This window comes from Mus pahari, chromosome 19 (assembly GCF_900095145.1).
Source record: "Mus pahari chromosome 19, PAHARI_EIJ_v1.1, whole genome shotgun sequence".
Lineage (NCBI taxonomy): Eukaryota > Metazoa > Chordata > Mammalia > Rodentia > Muridae > Mus > Mus pahari.
In genome coordinates this window covers 29,915,611-29,933,598 of record NC_034608.1, presented here as the reverse complement: position 1 = coordinate 29,933,598, position 17,988 = coordinate 29,915,611, and the positions used below count along the sequence as shown (strand labels likewise).

General features: G+C 50.0%; 1 protein-coding gene across 1 annotated transcript in view; it reads right to left on the bottom strand.

The window, feature by feature from the left end:
- Positions 1 to 17,988, bottom strand: part of Col4a2 (collagen type IV alpha 2 chain) — a 138,101-nt gene that overhangs the window by 13,602 nt on the left and 106,511 nt on the right. The window contains exons 21-32 of the mRNA XM_021219872.1: positions 16,073 to 16,165; positions 15,430 to 15,584; positions 12,421 to 12,493; positions 12,222 to 12,328; positions 10,579 to 10,780; positions 10,123 to 10,182; positions 9,053 to 9,109; positions 8,425 to 8,532; positions 6,749 to 6,970; positions 4,902 to 5,063; positions 2,508 to 2,678; positions 1,756 to 1,899 (exon numbers count right to left, since the gene is read on the bottom strand). Of these exons, the coding sequence (XP_021075531.1) occupies positions 1,756 to 1,899; positions 2,508 to 2,678; positions 4,902 to 5,063; positions 6,749 to 6,970; positions 8,425 to 8,532; positions 9,053 to 9,109; positions 10,123 to 10,182; positions 10,579 to 10,780; positions 12,222 to 12,328; positions 12,421 to 12,493; positions 15,430 to 15,584; positions 16,073 to 16,165 (1,554 nt within the window). The remainder of the gene's footprint in view (positions 1 to 1,755; positions 1,900 to 2,507; positions 2,679 to 4,901; positions 5,064 to 6,748; positions 6,971 to 8,424; positions 8,533 to 9,052; positions 9,110 to 10,122; positions 10,183 to 10,578; positions 10,781 to 12,221; positions 12,329 to 12,420; positions 12,494 to 15,429; positions 15,585 to 16,072; positions 16,166 to 17,988) is intronic.

Genomic DNA, 17,988 nt, shown 5'->3' with positions numbered 1-17,988 from the left:
GAGACAGCCTGCTGAACAGAACCCCTGACTGAGACAGCCTGCTGAACAGAACCCCTGACTGAGACAGCCTGCTGAACAGAACCCCTGACTGAGACGCCTGCTGAACAGAACCCCTGACTGAGACGCCTCTGTTCCAGCTACTGAGGGGTGAGGTTGGAGGTTTGAACCCAGTTCAAGACCAGGCTTGGATTTTGGGAACATTTTTTTTTCTTTCTCTGCCTGGGATTGAGTTCTGATCGGCATGCACGTGACTGAGCTACAGCCCCAGCCCTTGAGGCAGGGTCTTGCTTTGTAGCCCTGGCTGGTCCCCACTCACTATGTAGGCTGTTTCCCAACTCATGCAGAGCCTGTCTCTAGACTTCCTTTTCTCGGTTTCTTTTCCATCCGTTCTTTTTAAGCATCTTTGTTGATGTGAGATTTATGGACCACACAACTCACTGTTTGTGATTCGTTCGTTCGTTTGTTTCTTTGAGACAAGGTCTCACCATGTAGCTTTGGCTGTCCTGGAACTCACTATGTGTACCAGGCTAGCCTTGACCTCATGGAGACTCGACTGCCTCTGCCTCCCAAGTGCTGCGGTTCACACCATTACACTGGGCTACAGCTCAGCGTTTTAAAGCGAGGAGTCTGATGGTTTCCAGTGTACTTCGCTGTGGGGCCATCACCAAATCTAACCTTAGATTCTCCAGGGATTAAGCCTGGAATCATCTCCAGCTGTCGTCTCTTTGTGGTTTGGTTTCTTTGTTTTGAGGTAGGGTCTCACTATGTAACTCTGTCTGTCCTTGAACTCACTATGTTGACCAGGTTGGCCTCGAACTCATGGAGATCCACCTGCTTCTGCTTCCCGGCCGCTGGGATTAAAGCTGTGCGCCACCATGCCTCTGTTTCAAAGCACACTCCTACCCGCTCTTGCCTCTGCAGCTCACACTTGTTATGGTACAGTTAGGATGGAATGGGCTTTGTGGCAATCTTAGTTCTTAACATGGCCATTAATTTTGCTTTGGAGACCTCCCTTTGGATAGGGTTGTATGATCCACCGTCAGTGTGTGTGTGTGTATGTGTGTGTGTGTGTGTGATGGGAGACTTGTAGCTGGGATCATCTGATTGGCTGTTTGCAGCTTCCAGCTTTGGAATGCTGGGGCCCAGGATCCCTCCCAGCTGCCTTGAAGGTGAAGGAAGCACTGTTCCCCAAGGAGAATCCTTTGTTGTTGTTCTGTATTTGATGCTTCTGGGGTGGATCTGCAGCCTTGTGCTCACTGGGATGCACCCGCTGGCTCTATGCTCTACACCTGAGCTTCAGCAGCAGACACCTTACATGGCTATTTTAGACATTTTTATTTTGACACACGGTCTTTCTTAGTTCTTCAAGCTGGCCTGGAGCTTGCTCTATATCCCACCCAGGCCTTGAACTTTCAAGCCTCTTGCCTGCCCCTCCTTAGTAGTCAGGGTGATGGCTGTCACCATCATACCTGGCTCGTTTGCTTGTTGATTAGCATGTACTGTACAAAGTCGAAGGACTCATCAGGACACACACATGACACGCTTTGATCATGGCTGTTTATCTTACCTGTCTCTTCCTGTCTTTGTATTTTCATGGCATACGAGCACATGCATGCACACACATAAACACACACATGCATACACATATGTATTCATTCTCCATATGAGAGAAAATATGATATTTGGATATTTTCCCTGCTAAGTCTGGCTTATTTACCAAACATAGAGACCCCTGGATCTTAAGCAAGAACATACCTTTAACCCCTGGCTCTCCAGGCAGGCCCTTCAAACCAGGAACTCCAAAGAATCCAGCTTCTCCTTTGGTTCCTGGGAAGCCCGGTCTCCCCTTAAGTCCCAACATGCCCTGGAAACCATCCATTCCAGGTGACCCTCGATCGCCTTTGGAGGAAGAGGAGAAGAAAGTTAGGAACCAAGCGTTTGGAACATGTCAGTCTCCCTGTATCCTGGACTCTGCGGCCATGTCACTCACATGAAAGCCTGCGAAGATCCTTACCCTGAGCATGGATCCCTTTCCAGCACACAGAGGGCATAGGGCCCAGCTGTCTGCAGAGCCCACAGAGGTCAGGTGGAAGACAGTATGAGGCCTTTGAATGGGCCCCAGGTCTGTTCACAGCATGGCAGATGCCAAGGGCCGAGCAGAGGTTCCTAAGGTTTTTCCAACAACTTACACTCGTATGAAGGATCACTTGCAATTGTTTGAGTGTGTGTGAAAAATTCAACTCCAGGGGCCAGGCATTCAATGAAAACACCATTCCCTGGGATCTAAACCTGATTTCAACAGGTTCTGTCTAGAAGTTTACCTGTGTTGATAATCCTGAGGGAAACCACCTTTCTAGGTAAGGTAAGCTAGCATCCTAGGGTCCTGTGGCTTCAGGCCTGCAGGTGTGTGAGGTCAGCTTCCAGCCAACTGTGGGGCCCCCAAGGGACAGCTGCTCGAGTCAGACTCAGCCCCAGCAAGGGAAGCTCTTGCCTGGCTTCATATTTACCTTTCTGCCCAGGGATACCAGGCATCCCCGCCATTCCTTTAAATCCAGGGCTTCCAGGATGACCACGCTCGCCTGACATACCGGCGTCACCTCTATCCCCAGACAGACCTTTCATGCCCACAGGGCCAGGGACACCAGGGTCACCAGGCTCACCCCTATCTCCAGGCAAACCTGTCAGAGAGAAAAGCAAAATTAAATGGCACTGGTACAACCCTTACGATGCCTTAGAGGAGCTAAACTTCCTTGGAGGAAAACAAAACTGACCCAACGAAGATGATAAGCTTAAATTTCAGCCTGTGAGCCCTGCAGGGATACGTCTCCTAGAGGTCCCTGTGATAAAAGGCTGACCGCGAGGGACAGTCCAGTATGGCTCTCCCTGCGTAGGGCTCCTTGTTTCCTAAACAGGGATCCATAGAGCACAGCAGGAAACCGGCGGCTTTGACTGGCACATCGGCCCAGGGTTAAGAAGAGGTTGATGCTTCGGGGCCCTGCTCTTTCCTGATTCTCTGTTCAGTTGCCACTCTGGCAGACAACCTCTGTTCTTCCATACCTCCTGTAACCCAGGTTCCCCCGTAGCAAGGATCTGGAGGGCTTTAGATCCCTCCCTGATGACATGTGTCTATGTCAAGCCTCCAATGGCCCCAGCTTGGTATTCTTTCTACCCTCTGCCCATCTCCTCACCCACACCACTGCCCCTCTCTTTCAAATGAGCTCTTATCTCAGCCCATAGACACTTGTGTCTGTCCTGGTCGTCCCTTTTCTTATGTGTCCTCTCCCCCTCTTTAGTACCACCTCTGTACCAGGATCGTGCTCTCCGCCTGACCCTTGGCCTCTGAGATGCACAGCTCCCAGCTCCAGCCTCTGCCTGCCTTACCCTGGCTAAACACAAGCTTGCTCAGGATGAGACCATCTGCCTAATACAGTGTGGCTCGGTGAGAGAGAGCAGGGCCCCTGTATTGTTTTCTCCTCCTGGATGGGATGTTTATAGACCATGTGTGGGACTAGGAGCTGGTGAGCCCTTGGGGACATGTTAGCAGATGGCATCTCAGCACTTGCCACTTTGAAAACACAGGCATCAGTGTGGCACACAGGAAAGCTGACTTCTCTGGGGTCCAGACAGCAGTTTTGACACAGACAAAGCCACCTATAGGGACCCCTGAGACCAGGACACCAGGAAAGGCCTGGTTTTCGGGTGGTGGTGGGGTGGGGAGGGGGACTGTGTGCACAGTTGATTGCCTAAAGAGTCATCGAAGGCATCTGTAAAGTTACTTCCCGACCGTGGCAAACCAGGGAATACAGGAGGATTAGAGACTTTTTAAAGTTTAGGAGTGAATATTCCATTAAGAATCCTCTCAGTTGTCAGTGTTATGGCACAGGTAAAACTTTTATTCATTAAGAAAAAAAAAAAAGTCAGGGGGCTGGAGAGATGGCTCAGCGGTTAAGAGCACTGACTGTTCTTCCGAAGGTCCTGAGTTCAATTCCCAGCAACCACATGGTGGCTCACAACCATCTGTAATGGGATCTGATGTCCTCTTCTGGTGTGTCTGAAGACAGCTACATTATACTCATACACATTAAATAAATAAATAAATAAATAAATAAATAAATAAATAAATAAATCTTTTTAAAAAAGAAAAGTTCAGGGCTGGTGAGATGGCTCAGTGGGTAAGAGCACCCGACTGCTCTTCCGAAGGTCCGGAGTTCAAATCCCAGCAACCATATGGTGGCTCATAACCATCCGTAACAAGATCTGACACCCTCCTCTGGAGTGTCTGAAGACAGCCACAGTGTACTTACATATAATAAATAAATAAATCTTTTTTTTTTTTTTTAAAAAGAAAAGTTCATAATGAGCAGAGAAAAATAAAATAAAATCAGGAAGCCGGCTGCAGTGGCTCACACCTAGAGTCCCAGCGTTGGGGCAAGAGAATTGCTTGAGAAGTTTGAGACCAGCCTGGGCAGCGTGGTTAGATCATACCCCACAAGATCATAACAAAACAAAATTTACCAAGCATTGGTTCACGAGGTGCAAAAGCCATGGGTCAGCTTTGTGCTGAGTCAAGTGGGAGAGGTGACCTCACCTGTGTCTGTCACCTCATCATTGTCTGTCAGTGCCCTAAGGACAGCTCCTCTCCCCCCACCTCCCATTCTGAATGTCATCTGTCCACATCAGAGCAGGACATACATGACAGGTGGCCAGGCTGAGCTACCCCACTCCGGCTGCTTAAATTCTTTTTGATGAAATATAGGCCCTGTTTTTAGAACCCCTTGCAGTTGTTGGGGGGTTCCTTTAAACACAGATTGAGGGATCTCCTGGGAAGGACTGTGTCAGGATGGCTGTTAGCACCAATGAGGGCAATGGTTCCATGCACTCCTGGGGTGCTGGAGTCTTACCTCCAAGGCCAGGCGAGCCTGGCTGCCCCAAAGGCCCCTCTCGGCCAGGAGCTCCTGGGAATCCATGTTGTCCTGGGGGCCCAGACTGTCCCGGCTGTCCCGAAGGTCCTGGGAAGCCTGGTTGACCTTTAAGCCCCGGCATCCCGGGCATCCCTTGGCTTCCTGCAAGAGTCAGAGACAGAGCTGTGAGGTCATCACAGACATCACAGGCTTGGTCCAAAAAAATATCAAAAGGAGTCGCTAGTTAGGAGTGCAGGAAGTCTGGCCTCCACAAGGAGGAGCCACAAAACCCAGTGCGGCACCGGGAGGCCCGCGCCTTGAATGTTTCCTTCCTCTTTCCTACTGTGTAAATATTCCAGGAAGTGATTTTGGTTTGGCAATATTAGCATTCAGCCACATTTAAAAATATTCTTAAGGACTGAGTAGCCATCTCTGTGGTTAAGGTTTAGCACTGCTGACCCAAGGTCACTTTCCAGCACCCATGTAACTCTGGCTCCAGGGGCTCTGATGCCCTCTTGTGGCCTCCTCCTGTACCTGCACTCGTACCCTCTGCAGACACACCCACAAACAATACCAACCAACCAGACGCCCCAGAGCTCCCAGGGACTCAACAATCAAAGAACACACACGGAGGGACCCATGGCTCCAGCCGCATATATAGCAGAGGATGGCCTAATCTGGCATCAATGGGAGGGGAGGCCCTTGGTCCTGAGGCTCAATGCCCCAGTGTATGGGAATGCTAGGGTGGTGAGGTGGGAGTGGCTAGGTAGTTGGGGAAGCACCCTCATAGAAGCAGGGGGAGGGGGTTTACGGAGGGAGGGGAAACCGGGAAGGGGGATAACATTTGAAATGTAAATAAATAAAATATCTAATTAAAAAACAAAGATAGAAAAACTCTCATTGGAAAAAAATATAAAATAAATCTTAAAAATATTTTCTTTGCAAACACGTAGACAGCTGTGTGAATAAAGTGTCCAATCATATGGATACATCGGGGGCGTGTTCTAGTCTCAGCCCAAGGCAGAGCTATGGGGAAGAGTGTGGGGGTTCAGTGTATACATCCATGGTTGTGTTACAGACGACATCTTCAGTACCCTAGTCCTTGATGGAGCAACTCAAAGCCAACACCAACCATTCTTAACGCATCGCACCAGTTCACTAATCTGCCAATGTCTACCCAGAATCACTCCTCACACGGAGGCAAACCAGGGACCTTGCAGATGGGACCGGGAGAGGTCTGGGCTGTAGTTGTGCTCATTTGACTGTAAATAGCATGTATTGTTACCGGTCTTTGCTTCTTATTCTTTAAACATTTTGCTATTTTTTCCTACAAATGTTAGTCCTTATGAGAAGCCTACTAATAGCCTTCATGGTTGAATGTTCTGTCACATGAACTTAAGTTTACTGTTCAAACTTTAATTTTGGCCAGGTGTGGTGGTGCACACCTTTAATCTCAGCACTCGGGAGGCAGAGGCAGGCGGATGTCTGTGAGTTCAAGGCCAGCCTGGTCTGGAAAGAGAGTCCAGGGCAGCCAGAACTCTGTTACACAGAGAAACCCTATCTTAAAAAAACAAAACTTAACTATTGTTGATACTACGTAGACAATTAACATGTCTCTGGAAATGGGACACATTTTGGTATGCTGTGATGTGTGTGCACATGTGAGTTCATGTGTGTGTGCATGTGTGCACATGAAATTTCTTCTCTTGTGTGCCGGAATTGAGTGTAAACCAAGCAAGACCACTGTGGGCTTCTTACCAATGCCCCTGAGAAGGAAGCTGCTCTCATCCTGGGGACTGCACCTCAGTACAGCTGGAGTGTAGTCTTCCATCTGTCAAGTGACTCACCTCTGAATCCCGGTGCTCCTATTTCTCCTGGGAGCCCTTTCAGCCCAGGCTGCCCTGGTAGTCCAGCATCTCCTCGGGTCCCAGGCTGGGCCCCTAGCACTTCTCCTGGAATCCCTCTGTCCCCAGGGGGTCCAGCTGGCCCTGGAAGTCCAATGGGGCCTACGGGTCCATCTGGGCCAGGGAGGCCTGTGGTACCTTTGGATCCTCGGGGTCCCATGAACCCTAAAACAAGACAAAGGTGGTACCCATAGTCACAGGTCTACAAGATCATGTTCTGAGACAGTGTTGACGAGAGGCAGGGTATGGTATGAACTGACTCTGGGAGGGTTGTCTCTGCAAGCCTGAGAGCCCGCCCACTGCCCTTCGGAATCTCTCAGTGTCCTTAAACCTCTTTGAATCCCTTCACTGTTAGCTTTCAGTCTTTGCTGTATCAAACATGGACAGAATGATACAAAAGGACCCTAAACCTACAGATGGTGATCAGCGGATGTGTGTGTGGGGTATCTGTGTGTGTGTGTGTGTGTGTGTGTGTGTGTGTGTGTATGTGTGTGTGAGCAGGGCCATGGACAGCTAAAGACGGGGACATCACAGGGATATTCTGTCTGGCACCATGAGTGACCTTCAGACTATGAACCTAATATTCTTATTTTGAGATAGAGTATCATCTTGTAGCCCTGGTGAGCTTAGAGCTTGATATGTCAACCACGCTGGCCTCTACTCACAAAGATCTGCCTGCCTCTGCCTCCTGAGTGCTGGGATTAGAGGAGTGCACTGCCACCCCAGGCACTGTGTGCTTACCCTTAACTATCTACCCATTTGGAATAAGGGACCCCCCCGGGGGGGGAACTGGGGAGAGGGCTCAGTGGTTAAGAGCATAGGCAACTCTTGCTTTGATACCCAGTATCCACATAGTGCCTCACAACCATCCTTAACTCCAGGTCTGGGACATCCAATGTCTTCTTCTAGTCTCTTTGGGTACCAGACATGCACAGACATATACCTACAAGCAGGCAAATCCGCTTAGTGAAGTGCACCTTGGTAGTCCATGAAACAATGAGGCCACCAGGGCACTGAATTAATCAATATGCTAATCCCTTTATGGGTTAATAACACAATGCATAATGGGAGGCGGTAAAGGAAGGATGTGGAGCCCAGTTGGGGAAGTAGGGACATGTTCTTGGTGGCCATATCTTTCCCTGGATCTACCCATGTGACCCCTTTCTCGGCTTCCTGGCCACCATGATGTGCAGCTCTGTCCTGCTCATGCCACTGTGATGAACGGAGCCCGTGAACGGTGAGCCAGAATAAATAAATAAATCTTCCCCATTGTGGATTTTTTTCCTTAGGTGTATAGGTCATGCAAACCTAACTATAGGTCGGTAACCAGAGGTGGCACGGTTGTCTGTACATCCAGAACACCCTCAGGAGAGGGCTCTGCTAGAATGTTCACTATACCATCCACTGAGGTTTCCCCACACCATGCCTCCTGTTCCCCATAAGATCTCTGTCACAACCCAGTACAACATCAATGCTGAAAGCCAAGGAAAGCACGGGCCATAGTTACCAACAACTGTCACTGTGATAGTAAGCGCTGGGAGATGGTCGTGCTGGGGTGGACCAGATGACTTGCATGAGCCATTCCCTGAGCATAAAGGACACCAGCTGTGCAGACTCACCTGGGGGTCCTGGGAAGCCTTCTCGACCTGGGTCTCCCGGAAAGCCCTTGAGCCCTTGTTCTCCAGAAGCTCCTGGGAATCCTGGCATTCCTCTGACGCCTTTGGCACCTATAGACACCCAAGGAAACCATAGGCAGGTCAGACCCCCTGAGAACCAACGGGACCTGACTCTGCTTCACTGTGAACTAGTGAGGTCTGTCCTGGAACTTGGAAATGTTGAAGCTGGGGGAGTCTGGCCTAGGACAGCTCTCACAGTATGTCCCCAGACAGAGCAGGGCCCATTGCTTACTGGTTATATTCTTTTTGTTGTTGTTGTTTGCTTTTCGAGACAGGGTTTCTCTGTGTCACCCTGGCTGTCCTGGAACTCGCTTTGTACACTAGGCTGCCTTTGAACTCACCTAGATCTGCCTCCCAAGAGTGGTGAGATTAAAGACCCCTCCCCCACCAGCCCTGTGTAGATTCTTTACATTGTGCACAAGAGCTGGCCTCCCTGGGAAGTGACCACAGTTGTGACTATTTCGGGATGGCAGGACCCCACTGTGTCCAGAGGTGAACAGGCATTTGGGGACAGCAGAAAGAAACCCAAGATTGGAAGCCAAAACCTCAGGCTATGAAGGCTGCATATTACCTGTGGGGCCTGGGGGTCCTGGCTGGCCAGGTGATCCTGTGGGGCCTCCAATGCAACCTGGCGACAGAGGAGAGGCGGGTGAGCTAAAATGACATCCATGCTGACGCTCATTACCTGGGTATCACTGTGGTCAGAAGCAGTCAGGCAGACTGGCTACCATTTAATGTCCAGATTAACTCAATGACCTAAGGACTCCTGGCTCTGATCAAAATAAAAAGTTGAATTCTTATCACGTAAAAGAAGTCAGAATATTAACATAAAGTGCAAACAAAGTTAGTCTGATGAAAACTGGTACTGTGTTGTACTTCCTCATGGAGACAATAGTCCAGCCGATCATTGTGGGTTCCCACAAGTTCAAGGACACAAAGTTTCTTCCATTGGAAAACATCTGTCTGCAGATGGACACACTTTATGATCTCTAAAGAGACTCTTTGGTTTCTTCCTGAATTTCAATTATTCAGGATTAGCCACAGAGATAAGTTGCTTTGAGCAGGTGCAAGTTTAAACCTGGTGTTGTGGTTTGGTTAAGACAGGCACTGCCTGGGAGGGGTTAGGAGGTAGGGCCTTGTTGGAGGAAGTGTGTCAGTAGGGGTAGGCTTTGGGGTTTTAAAAGCTCAAGCCCAACGTCTCTCTTTTCCTGCTGTCTGTGGTTCTGAATTTAGAACTCTCAGCTATTTCTCCAGCACCATGTCTGCCTGTGTGCTGCCATGCTTCCCACCATGATGAGAATGGACTGAACCTCTGAAACTGTAAGCCAACCTCAATTAAACGCTTCCTTTAATAAGAGTTGCCTTGGTCATGGTGTCTCTTCACAGCGAGAGAACAGTGACCGAGACACCAGGGCTGCAGATGCTCCTGGGGCCTAAGATGACGGTGCTCAGCTGGCCTCTCTGCTGAGCATCCTTTAGTAAAGATAGATGTCCTATGAGCATGGCTAGTCTAGGAGTCAGTCTTGCCTGTCTGCAGGAGAACACAGGCCCGGCTCCCATGGGTCACTCGCCATTGAGTCCCATGTTTTACTATCTAGAGTAGTAACACAGTCTCAAGCCATTTGCTCTCCCTTGATGTACCTGGCTGAACAATCACTTGCTGGCCGTCTCCGATAGGTCTTTTCACACCTGTGTCACAATCTGAAGAGACACAAAAGAAGGAGGCAAAGTCAGAACCAATGGAAGCCATCGACTTACCCATGTCCTGGTATCCGTGTTTAAGTATGTGCGTGCGTGCCTGCATGTGTGTGTGCACGTGTATGTGCACGCATGTGCTGCCATGCAGGCTGGGTGTGGGTGACCTCATTTGCCCAAAGAAGTTGTACATTCCAGCTGCCCAGCAGAGAGGATGGTGGGTCCAGGGAGCCTGAGGTACACATCTGTTCCATGTGTCACGAACAAATGTGGAACACGATCTTTGTGTCTGGCACATGTGTCCCTGTGCACACGTGCATCAATCTAGAGACACAGATCTAGGGACACAGATGCACCGACTGCCCCAGGACTCAGGAGGACAAGGGAACCACTCCTTCATACCTCTCTGTCCTGGGGTTCCTGGGGGACCTGGAGGCCCAGGGAAGCCTGGAGGTCCAGGCAGCCCAGCATCTCCAGGGAAACCACGCTCGCCTTTCGGGCCTGGTAAGCCATGTCCTGGAGGACCGACTTCTCCTGGAAAGCCCTTGGTTCCGGGTATGCCAGGGAGACCTGCATCCCCTGGAGGGCCTTTGATGCCGTCGCCCTGCAAGAGAATCCTGGTTATCTTCGAACGCATGCAGACATCCGAGCCAGCCAGGCCTTCCCCTCTGCCCCTCCCCATTTCTCTGGAATTCTGGGATGCAGGTCAAGAACAGGTCAGCTGGGAGGAAAATGTCTAAGTGAGTGACTGAGTCGAAGTTAGAACTTAAAGCACCGCCATTCAGCACCATGGAGGGTCAGTCTGGGAGACACACATGTATACTCAAGACCATGGACACAGGAACTCCAGTCCTTCTGTCACATGTGTGACATTCTTGCTGTTTATAAGGGACATCAATCATTAGAGGAAAGGGAGTTAGATAAGAAGGAGCCATGCGCTCTTACAATGAGGGGCATCCACAGGGGACAGGCTAGGTGTCCTGTCCAGTGGCATGCCTGTAGTGATGATGTCAGCCAGGTGGAGACACTTGTGTGGGCAATAGAGGGATAATGGTAGGAATGGTGAGCTCTGGGCAGTGGGCAGGGGCAGGGCTCACAGGGTGGTGCCCAGCGTGGCCCCAATGTCAGTGCTCTGTATGGCTAATGAGATGCTGAGTGTCCTAGCCTGCCTACAGAGTCATGGGTGGGTGGTCGGGGGGGGGTTTCTGATGCCAGATAGGCAGGAGTGGAGGAGCCAGTCGGCCCAGACATCACTTTCTCCTTTGTATTCAAAGATAAGAGAGTGCTGTGGGAAGTCACTGGGCCAACTCTCTTTCTGTTTGTAGGACACTCAAAAGCATGTGCACAGCCATATTTAGCCTCTCTAGTGTAGGCGGGGTCAACAAAGCAGGACTTCCCATTTTCCCATTTCATAGAGTCACCAGAGATCATAGAGTGCACAGCCCAGGTTTTGGATGGCATGTGGGCAAGTCATTTTGTCATTCATATATATATATATATATATATATATATATATATATATATATGCATATACATACATATATTGTTGCTATCCGCTATCTTCTGACACACCAGAAGAGGGCATCAGACCCCATTATGGTTGTGAGTTATCATGTGGTTGTTGGGAATTGAACTCAGGACCTCTGGAAGAGCAGTCAGTGCTCTTAACCGCTGAGCCATCTCTCCAACCCTGCCATTTTGTTCTTACCTTATGACACTATGCTCTAGCTTGCTAGAGCACGCAAGGTTTGTGAACACCGAGGGACACTAACTCTCCAAGGTCTGCCTGGGAACAGGGAACACCCTGTCCTGACAACACGCGGGTCTTCTTCCACAGAGACCACAATGGATGTTCCCCCACTGAAGTGTTCACCCTGTGCTTCCCAGTTCACTCACTAGTCTTTAAAGACATGACGTCCGCTGACTAAGACAGAGTGGACTTGTCCTGAGCACTGGGTGAGAGCCAAGGGCATCCTGAGATGTCCAAAGAACAGGAAGGAATTGAGGAGTGGGGCCGGGTTTGCTGGAGTGAGGCAACGGCTTACCGGGGGACCAGGCAGGCCAGGGAATCCATCCAGTCCATCACGCCCTGGGACGCCGTCATCACCTTTCATTCCGTGTACACCAGGGACACCTGGCTGTCCTCGCTCACCTGGGAAAGATTTGCACATGAATCTACCCAGCCAGGGACACACACGCAGATTGTTAATTGAGCCGAGAAGCGCACAGTCACAGAGCACTAACCTTTGGTGGTGATTGTTCTAGAGTCTCCCTTTATTCCTTTGGGTCCAGGAGCTCCAGCAATGCCCGGGGCTCCCTGTGGATAGAAACACACGGATGTCTCTTCCTCCTTCAGACTGTTAAAGGATCTCGAGTTATGCATTTTTGTGGACAATTGCTTGCTGAGAAGAACTCTTCACAAGGCTGGAAGAAACTCTGCCCTTGGGCTTCAGGAAGGTGGTTACAATCGCTAGAATCCAAACAGGTAATGAACCCGTAGGACAACGGGTAGGAAGGATCATTTATTGGGATGGAAAGATGCTTTAGATACTTGGTGCTCTCGATGAGGACTCAGGTTCAATAAATTCCTAGCAACTGCATCCGGAACTACAGTGCCAGGTGATCTGAGGATCTGATGCCCTCTTCTGGCCTCTGTGAGTACTGCATGCATGTGGTACAATCTCTCTCTCTCTCTCTCTCTCTCTCTCTCTCTCTCCCCCTCCCTCCCTCCCCCCCTCTCTCCACATCAAAATACAGGCAAAACACCCATGACACATAAAATAAAGATAAATAAAACTGTAAAAGAAGATATGGTCGCTTCCTATCTACATGTGACCAATCGAGGACAATAGCTTCTCTGGCAAATTGAGGCTGACAACGTGGAGGGAAGTCACGCCTCAGAGAACAGTTTCCTTCCGGGCTCTGAGGTCACTGCAGCTCCACAGGGTAGAAATGGTCTGGGATTGGACTTCTGTGTGCTAGGCATTACTTGTGGTGTATCTTGATTAACTATTTGTGAGAGTTGGGGACTGTTGAGTGTTGGTTTAATGGAATGGGATGTTACATGTGCTTGTGGACTGACTGCCTTGTGCTGGAGAACTCCAGGGGAACTTGATTTACTCAGAAGGGAAAAGCCTCTGGGTTTAGAACAGCTGCTCACACACAGATGGCGCTCATTGGGTGTTTATGGACCAGCTCTTGTGCGTCAATCACCCTTCCAGGCTATACAGCACAAATACTACAACAAACCAGCCAATCAGTCAATTCATTATCATCTATCTATCCATCCACCCATCCATCCATCCATCATTATAAACAGCCAACCAACCTATCTTATCCAACAAACTAGTCAAGTGTATAATCTATCTAGATAACCAACTATGTACCACTTTCCCCCTCTCTCTATCATCCATCCATCCATCCATCCATCTATTCACACATCCATCCATCCATCCATTCACACATCCATCCATCCATCCAACCATCCATCCATCCCTCCATCCATCCAACCATCCATCCATCCATCCATTCACACATCCATCCATCCATCCATCCATCCATTCACACATCCATCCATCCATTCACACATCCATCCATCCATCCATCCATCCATCCATCCATCCATCCATCCATTCACACATCCATCCATCCATCCATCCATCCATCCATCCATCCATCCAACCATCCATCCATCCATCCATTCACACATCCATCTATTCATCCACACATCCAACTAGCTGATCAGATAACCAGCCACGATCACAGAACACTATTCCAGGCATTCCTACACATCATTTGGCCAATCAACAATCCATTTATATGTATCCATTCATCCAATCAGCCTCCCGGTCACACAGTTCCACAGACCCACACTCCTACTCCCCCAACACACACACACACACACACACACACACACACACATACACACACCATCCTAGGGGATCCTTTTACACAGGGTTGTTGTACACAACAGGCATAGAATTAAGTTCAGGACAACAAACACAACCAGAGGCTGTTGGAGAAAAGCCTTCTGCTGTGTGCACAGGAAGGCAACAGGCACACTTGGGCTATTTATAGGTCTCAGAGGTACCAAGTGGATTCCATTTGACCTCTAGGGATGTGTCATCTGATGAGCCGACTTGAATCTCCAGGACGGAGCAGATGGCTTCCAGTTCAGGATTTTTTCTGAACAGGTTAACAACACTGAGACTTAGATGGGGCACTGTCTTTAAAACATTCATTTTCCTTTTGCTGTGTGTGTATATGTGTGTTTGATGGGGCCTTGCTCATGTAGCCTAGGCTAGTCTCAGAACTGCGATGGCACTGGCACCGTCTCCTGGCACTGTCTCCCACACTAAGATGAAACATAGTATCACTGCACTAAGATGAAACAGTGTTACTGTTCTTCCTCGCCTTAGGTTCTCTTTCTGTAGGGTTGGAATGCTGAAGCTGTCTGTGGCCAGGTGCCTCAAGAACTTTCTTTCTCTATTGCTGCAAAGATAAGTAATAGTGACATTCAGCTGTGGTGCCACACACCTGTCATCCCAGAGTAAGGGAGGCAGAAATGGGGCATTGCCAAGGGTTGAAGGCTAGTCTGGGAGCCATGGTGAGGTTGTGTCTGTGTGCACGTGCCTGTGTGTCTACCCAGTATGTGTCTGTGTGCACATGCCTGTGTGTCTACCCAGTATGTGTCTGTGTGCACGTGCCTGTGTGTCTACACAGTATCTATCGATGTGCACGTGTGTATGTATCTACACAGTATGTGTCTATGTGCATGTGTGTATGTGTCTACACAGTAGTGTGGCCAGTGCTCCACCCGTGAAGGACAGCGTTCCTTAGCGTGGGCATGCATGTTTTTCCTCTCTTACCTATCAGACAGTGGGCATTTGGGATGTTTCTATAAAACAAAACAGCTCTTATGTATAATGCCATTCCACACACAGTGCATATACTTGAGAAGGCACAGGGCTGCAGTTCCTTTCTGCAGCCTGGAGTGGAACCTCTGGGTCCTGTGATAACTTCTTGTCTAACTTACACAGTGGCTTGCACTATTTCAGTCCAACAGGTTAAAGTTTTCAAAAGCACATCTTTAAAAATAAAATAAAATAAAACAGCCCATACAGTCAGTGTGTGTGTGTGTGTGTGTGTGTGTGTGTGTGTGTGTGTGTGTGTGTGTGAGAACGAAGTTTGGCTCGCCTCAGGCACCAGCACCTGGTAGCTGCAAGGTAACAGCAGGGGGCGCCCTTCTCTCACCTTGAATCCTGGGAACCCAGGGATACCGTGAAGGCCTGGGTCTCCTTGGTCGCCTTTCTTTCCGAGTTCCCCATTGACCCCGGGAAAACCTTTGGGTCCCGGCAGTCCTGGAAGACCCGCGATGACCTGGCCACATTGGCAGTCTCCAGCTTCACCTGTCGTGGTTAGGACAGGGATGCATACGTTAAGCTGGGCTTGGAATAGCAGGGGCAGAGGACAGGTGAAGGGGCTGGTGGGAGAGGGCAGCGCTTTGGAGGCACTGAGTGCTAGGATTAAAGGCGTGCGCTGCCGCGCCTGGCTTCAGAATGCCTTTCATTCTGCATATATGTGGTGAGGTCGTGGGTAGTCCTCATCCAGACATAAGGTGCTTCCTAGGACTCATACACAGCCTAAAGTTAACTTTATCCACGAGTTTTGGTGTGGCCGCTTTGGCTGCGGCCCAGCGAGTGATGCCAGCCGTGGGATTCCCCACTTGCAGTGTCATGTTGGCATATCAGGTCTCAGAGAGTTTCAGATCAGAATGCATATCCTTTACCCTCAGAGAAGTGAATGAAGGGTGGGGACGGGGTCAGCTTACAAGAGGAGGTGACATGGGGGCTAGGTTGGGATCACCATCCTGACCTTCCCACCCCGCAGTCCTCACCTTTCCATCCTTTCTGCCCTCGAGCTCCTGGGAAACCTGAAGGTCCGGGGTAACCCACTCTCCCTTCCGATCCTTTCAGGCCAAACAGGAAGCCTATGGAGAAACACACGGGACAAAAGTGTTTGTGAGAGATGGCCAGAGTGGGTCCAGTGTAGCCTCTCAGCCAAGTCTACCCCAGCTCCTTGCATCTCCAGGCCCACACCAGCGCCTCCAAAGACAGATGGAACAGAGGCCAGAGCCTGCAAACTTAGCTTTTCCACCAATGTATCGAGACCAATGTCTTTCCTTTTGAGAAACGTTCAGTCCAAACGAAGAATTTGACTTCTCAGCCATGTTGCTGATGGCCGCGCATCCCTGCTCTCCCTCAGAGAACTTCCCCCAAGGTGTGTGCATGTGGGGGAGGCACGAGAATTAAGATAAACTCAGCTCTCCCCTCTGTCCCCTTTCTGGAGTGCATGCCCATCTCTTCTCAGACCTTCCCATTTCTCCTTTCTCCTGCATACATGAACACACATGTAAACCTGCAAGCATGGGGGTCCTGGTAACTAACTGAACTCTCCTAATTGGTACTAGGCATGGTTGACCTCACTTAATGACCTTGGCCCCAAGGTTCCTCTTCTAGGTTCCCTTTTTTTCCACTAGGGGCCAGAGTTATTAGTCACTACAGTGCTCCAATAATTGCACATATGTATATCAGTTGACCAGATGAGACCCCACTTAGACTTCACAGTTCTGAGAGGCCTTTGGGAAGACTACCATCTGGTGGCGGACCCAAGGCTGCTTATTCAGGCAAGATTGGCTGTGTGTGGTAGCTGAGCACCTCCGGACTCCTCCGCTTCTCATTGTCTTACTCTGTAGCCCAGGCTGGCCCCAAACTTATGGTAATTGTCCCATCTCAGCCTCTCAGGTGTCAGGATGACAGGTGTGAGCCACCAAGCCTCATCACTGCTAATCTAGTAGTGGTCATAGCTCCGGCGAGCACCCCCAGACAAGGCAGGCGCTTGTGGCTACACAGGAAGTAGAAGGGGTAAGGAAGCAGTGACTTCAAAGGCATGGGACGGTTTGAGGGAAGCCGAGGTTTGTAGGGAGGCCTGTGAGCATTGTTCCGCGTAATCTGATCTGGCCTCACATCTAACACAGCCTCTCACTCACTCATTCATCCACCACGAGCCAGCTCCTGAGCCATGCCAGGCAGCAGGCCAGGAGCTGTGTTGGCACTGGGAAGCCGGCCTGCCTCGAGCCGACAGCTGAGATGCAGGGACACAGCTAACACGCTCAGCAAACAAATGTGAAGTTTCAGATGCTAGCTAGCACCGCGAGAGGGAAGGTGGGAGCAGCTGATTTAGAATGGGTGCTGTCCAGGGAGGGCCTTCTGAGGAAGTGGCATGGACTGTGGTTGACAGAGGGAGCTGGCTAGGCAGGGAGCTGAAGGGCTCTCCACAAACAGAATGGAGGGACCAAATGGCCCCTTAACAGTCGGGAGCCATGACCAGGGAATGTGTAAAGGGTACATGGAGGAGTGTTGTCATGGAGGAGGGGAGAAGATCCTCTTGGGCTTTTATTTCTAAGGGCAAATGGAGTCCTGAAGTACTTTAAGGAGAGAGACTGCACCACACACTGAGTCCAGTGTGGAGAGTGAGGTGCCCAGAGACTCCTGGCTCAAGTACAGATGCTATGGAGGTACAGCGGTACCAGGGAATGTGTGAGCCAAGGAAGAGAGTGACAGGGTGGATATCTGCAGCTCCACTCTGGGCATTCTGAGATTAGGCATTCCTGAGACCCAGTGCTGCTGTTTCTAGTGAGAAGTTTCATGGCTGTAGCTCAGAGTGCAGAGGAGGAATGACAGATGTTTTCACAGGGCTGCGTTCCCACTGGAGAGGAGAGGAGAGGAGAGGAGAGGAGGGGAGGGGAGGGGA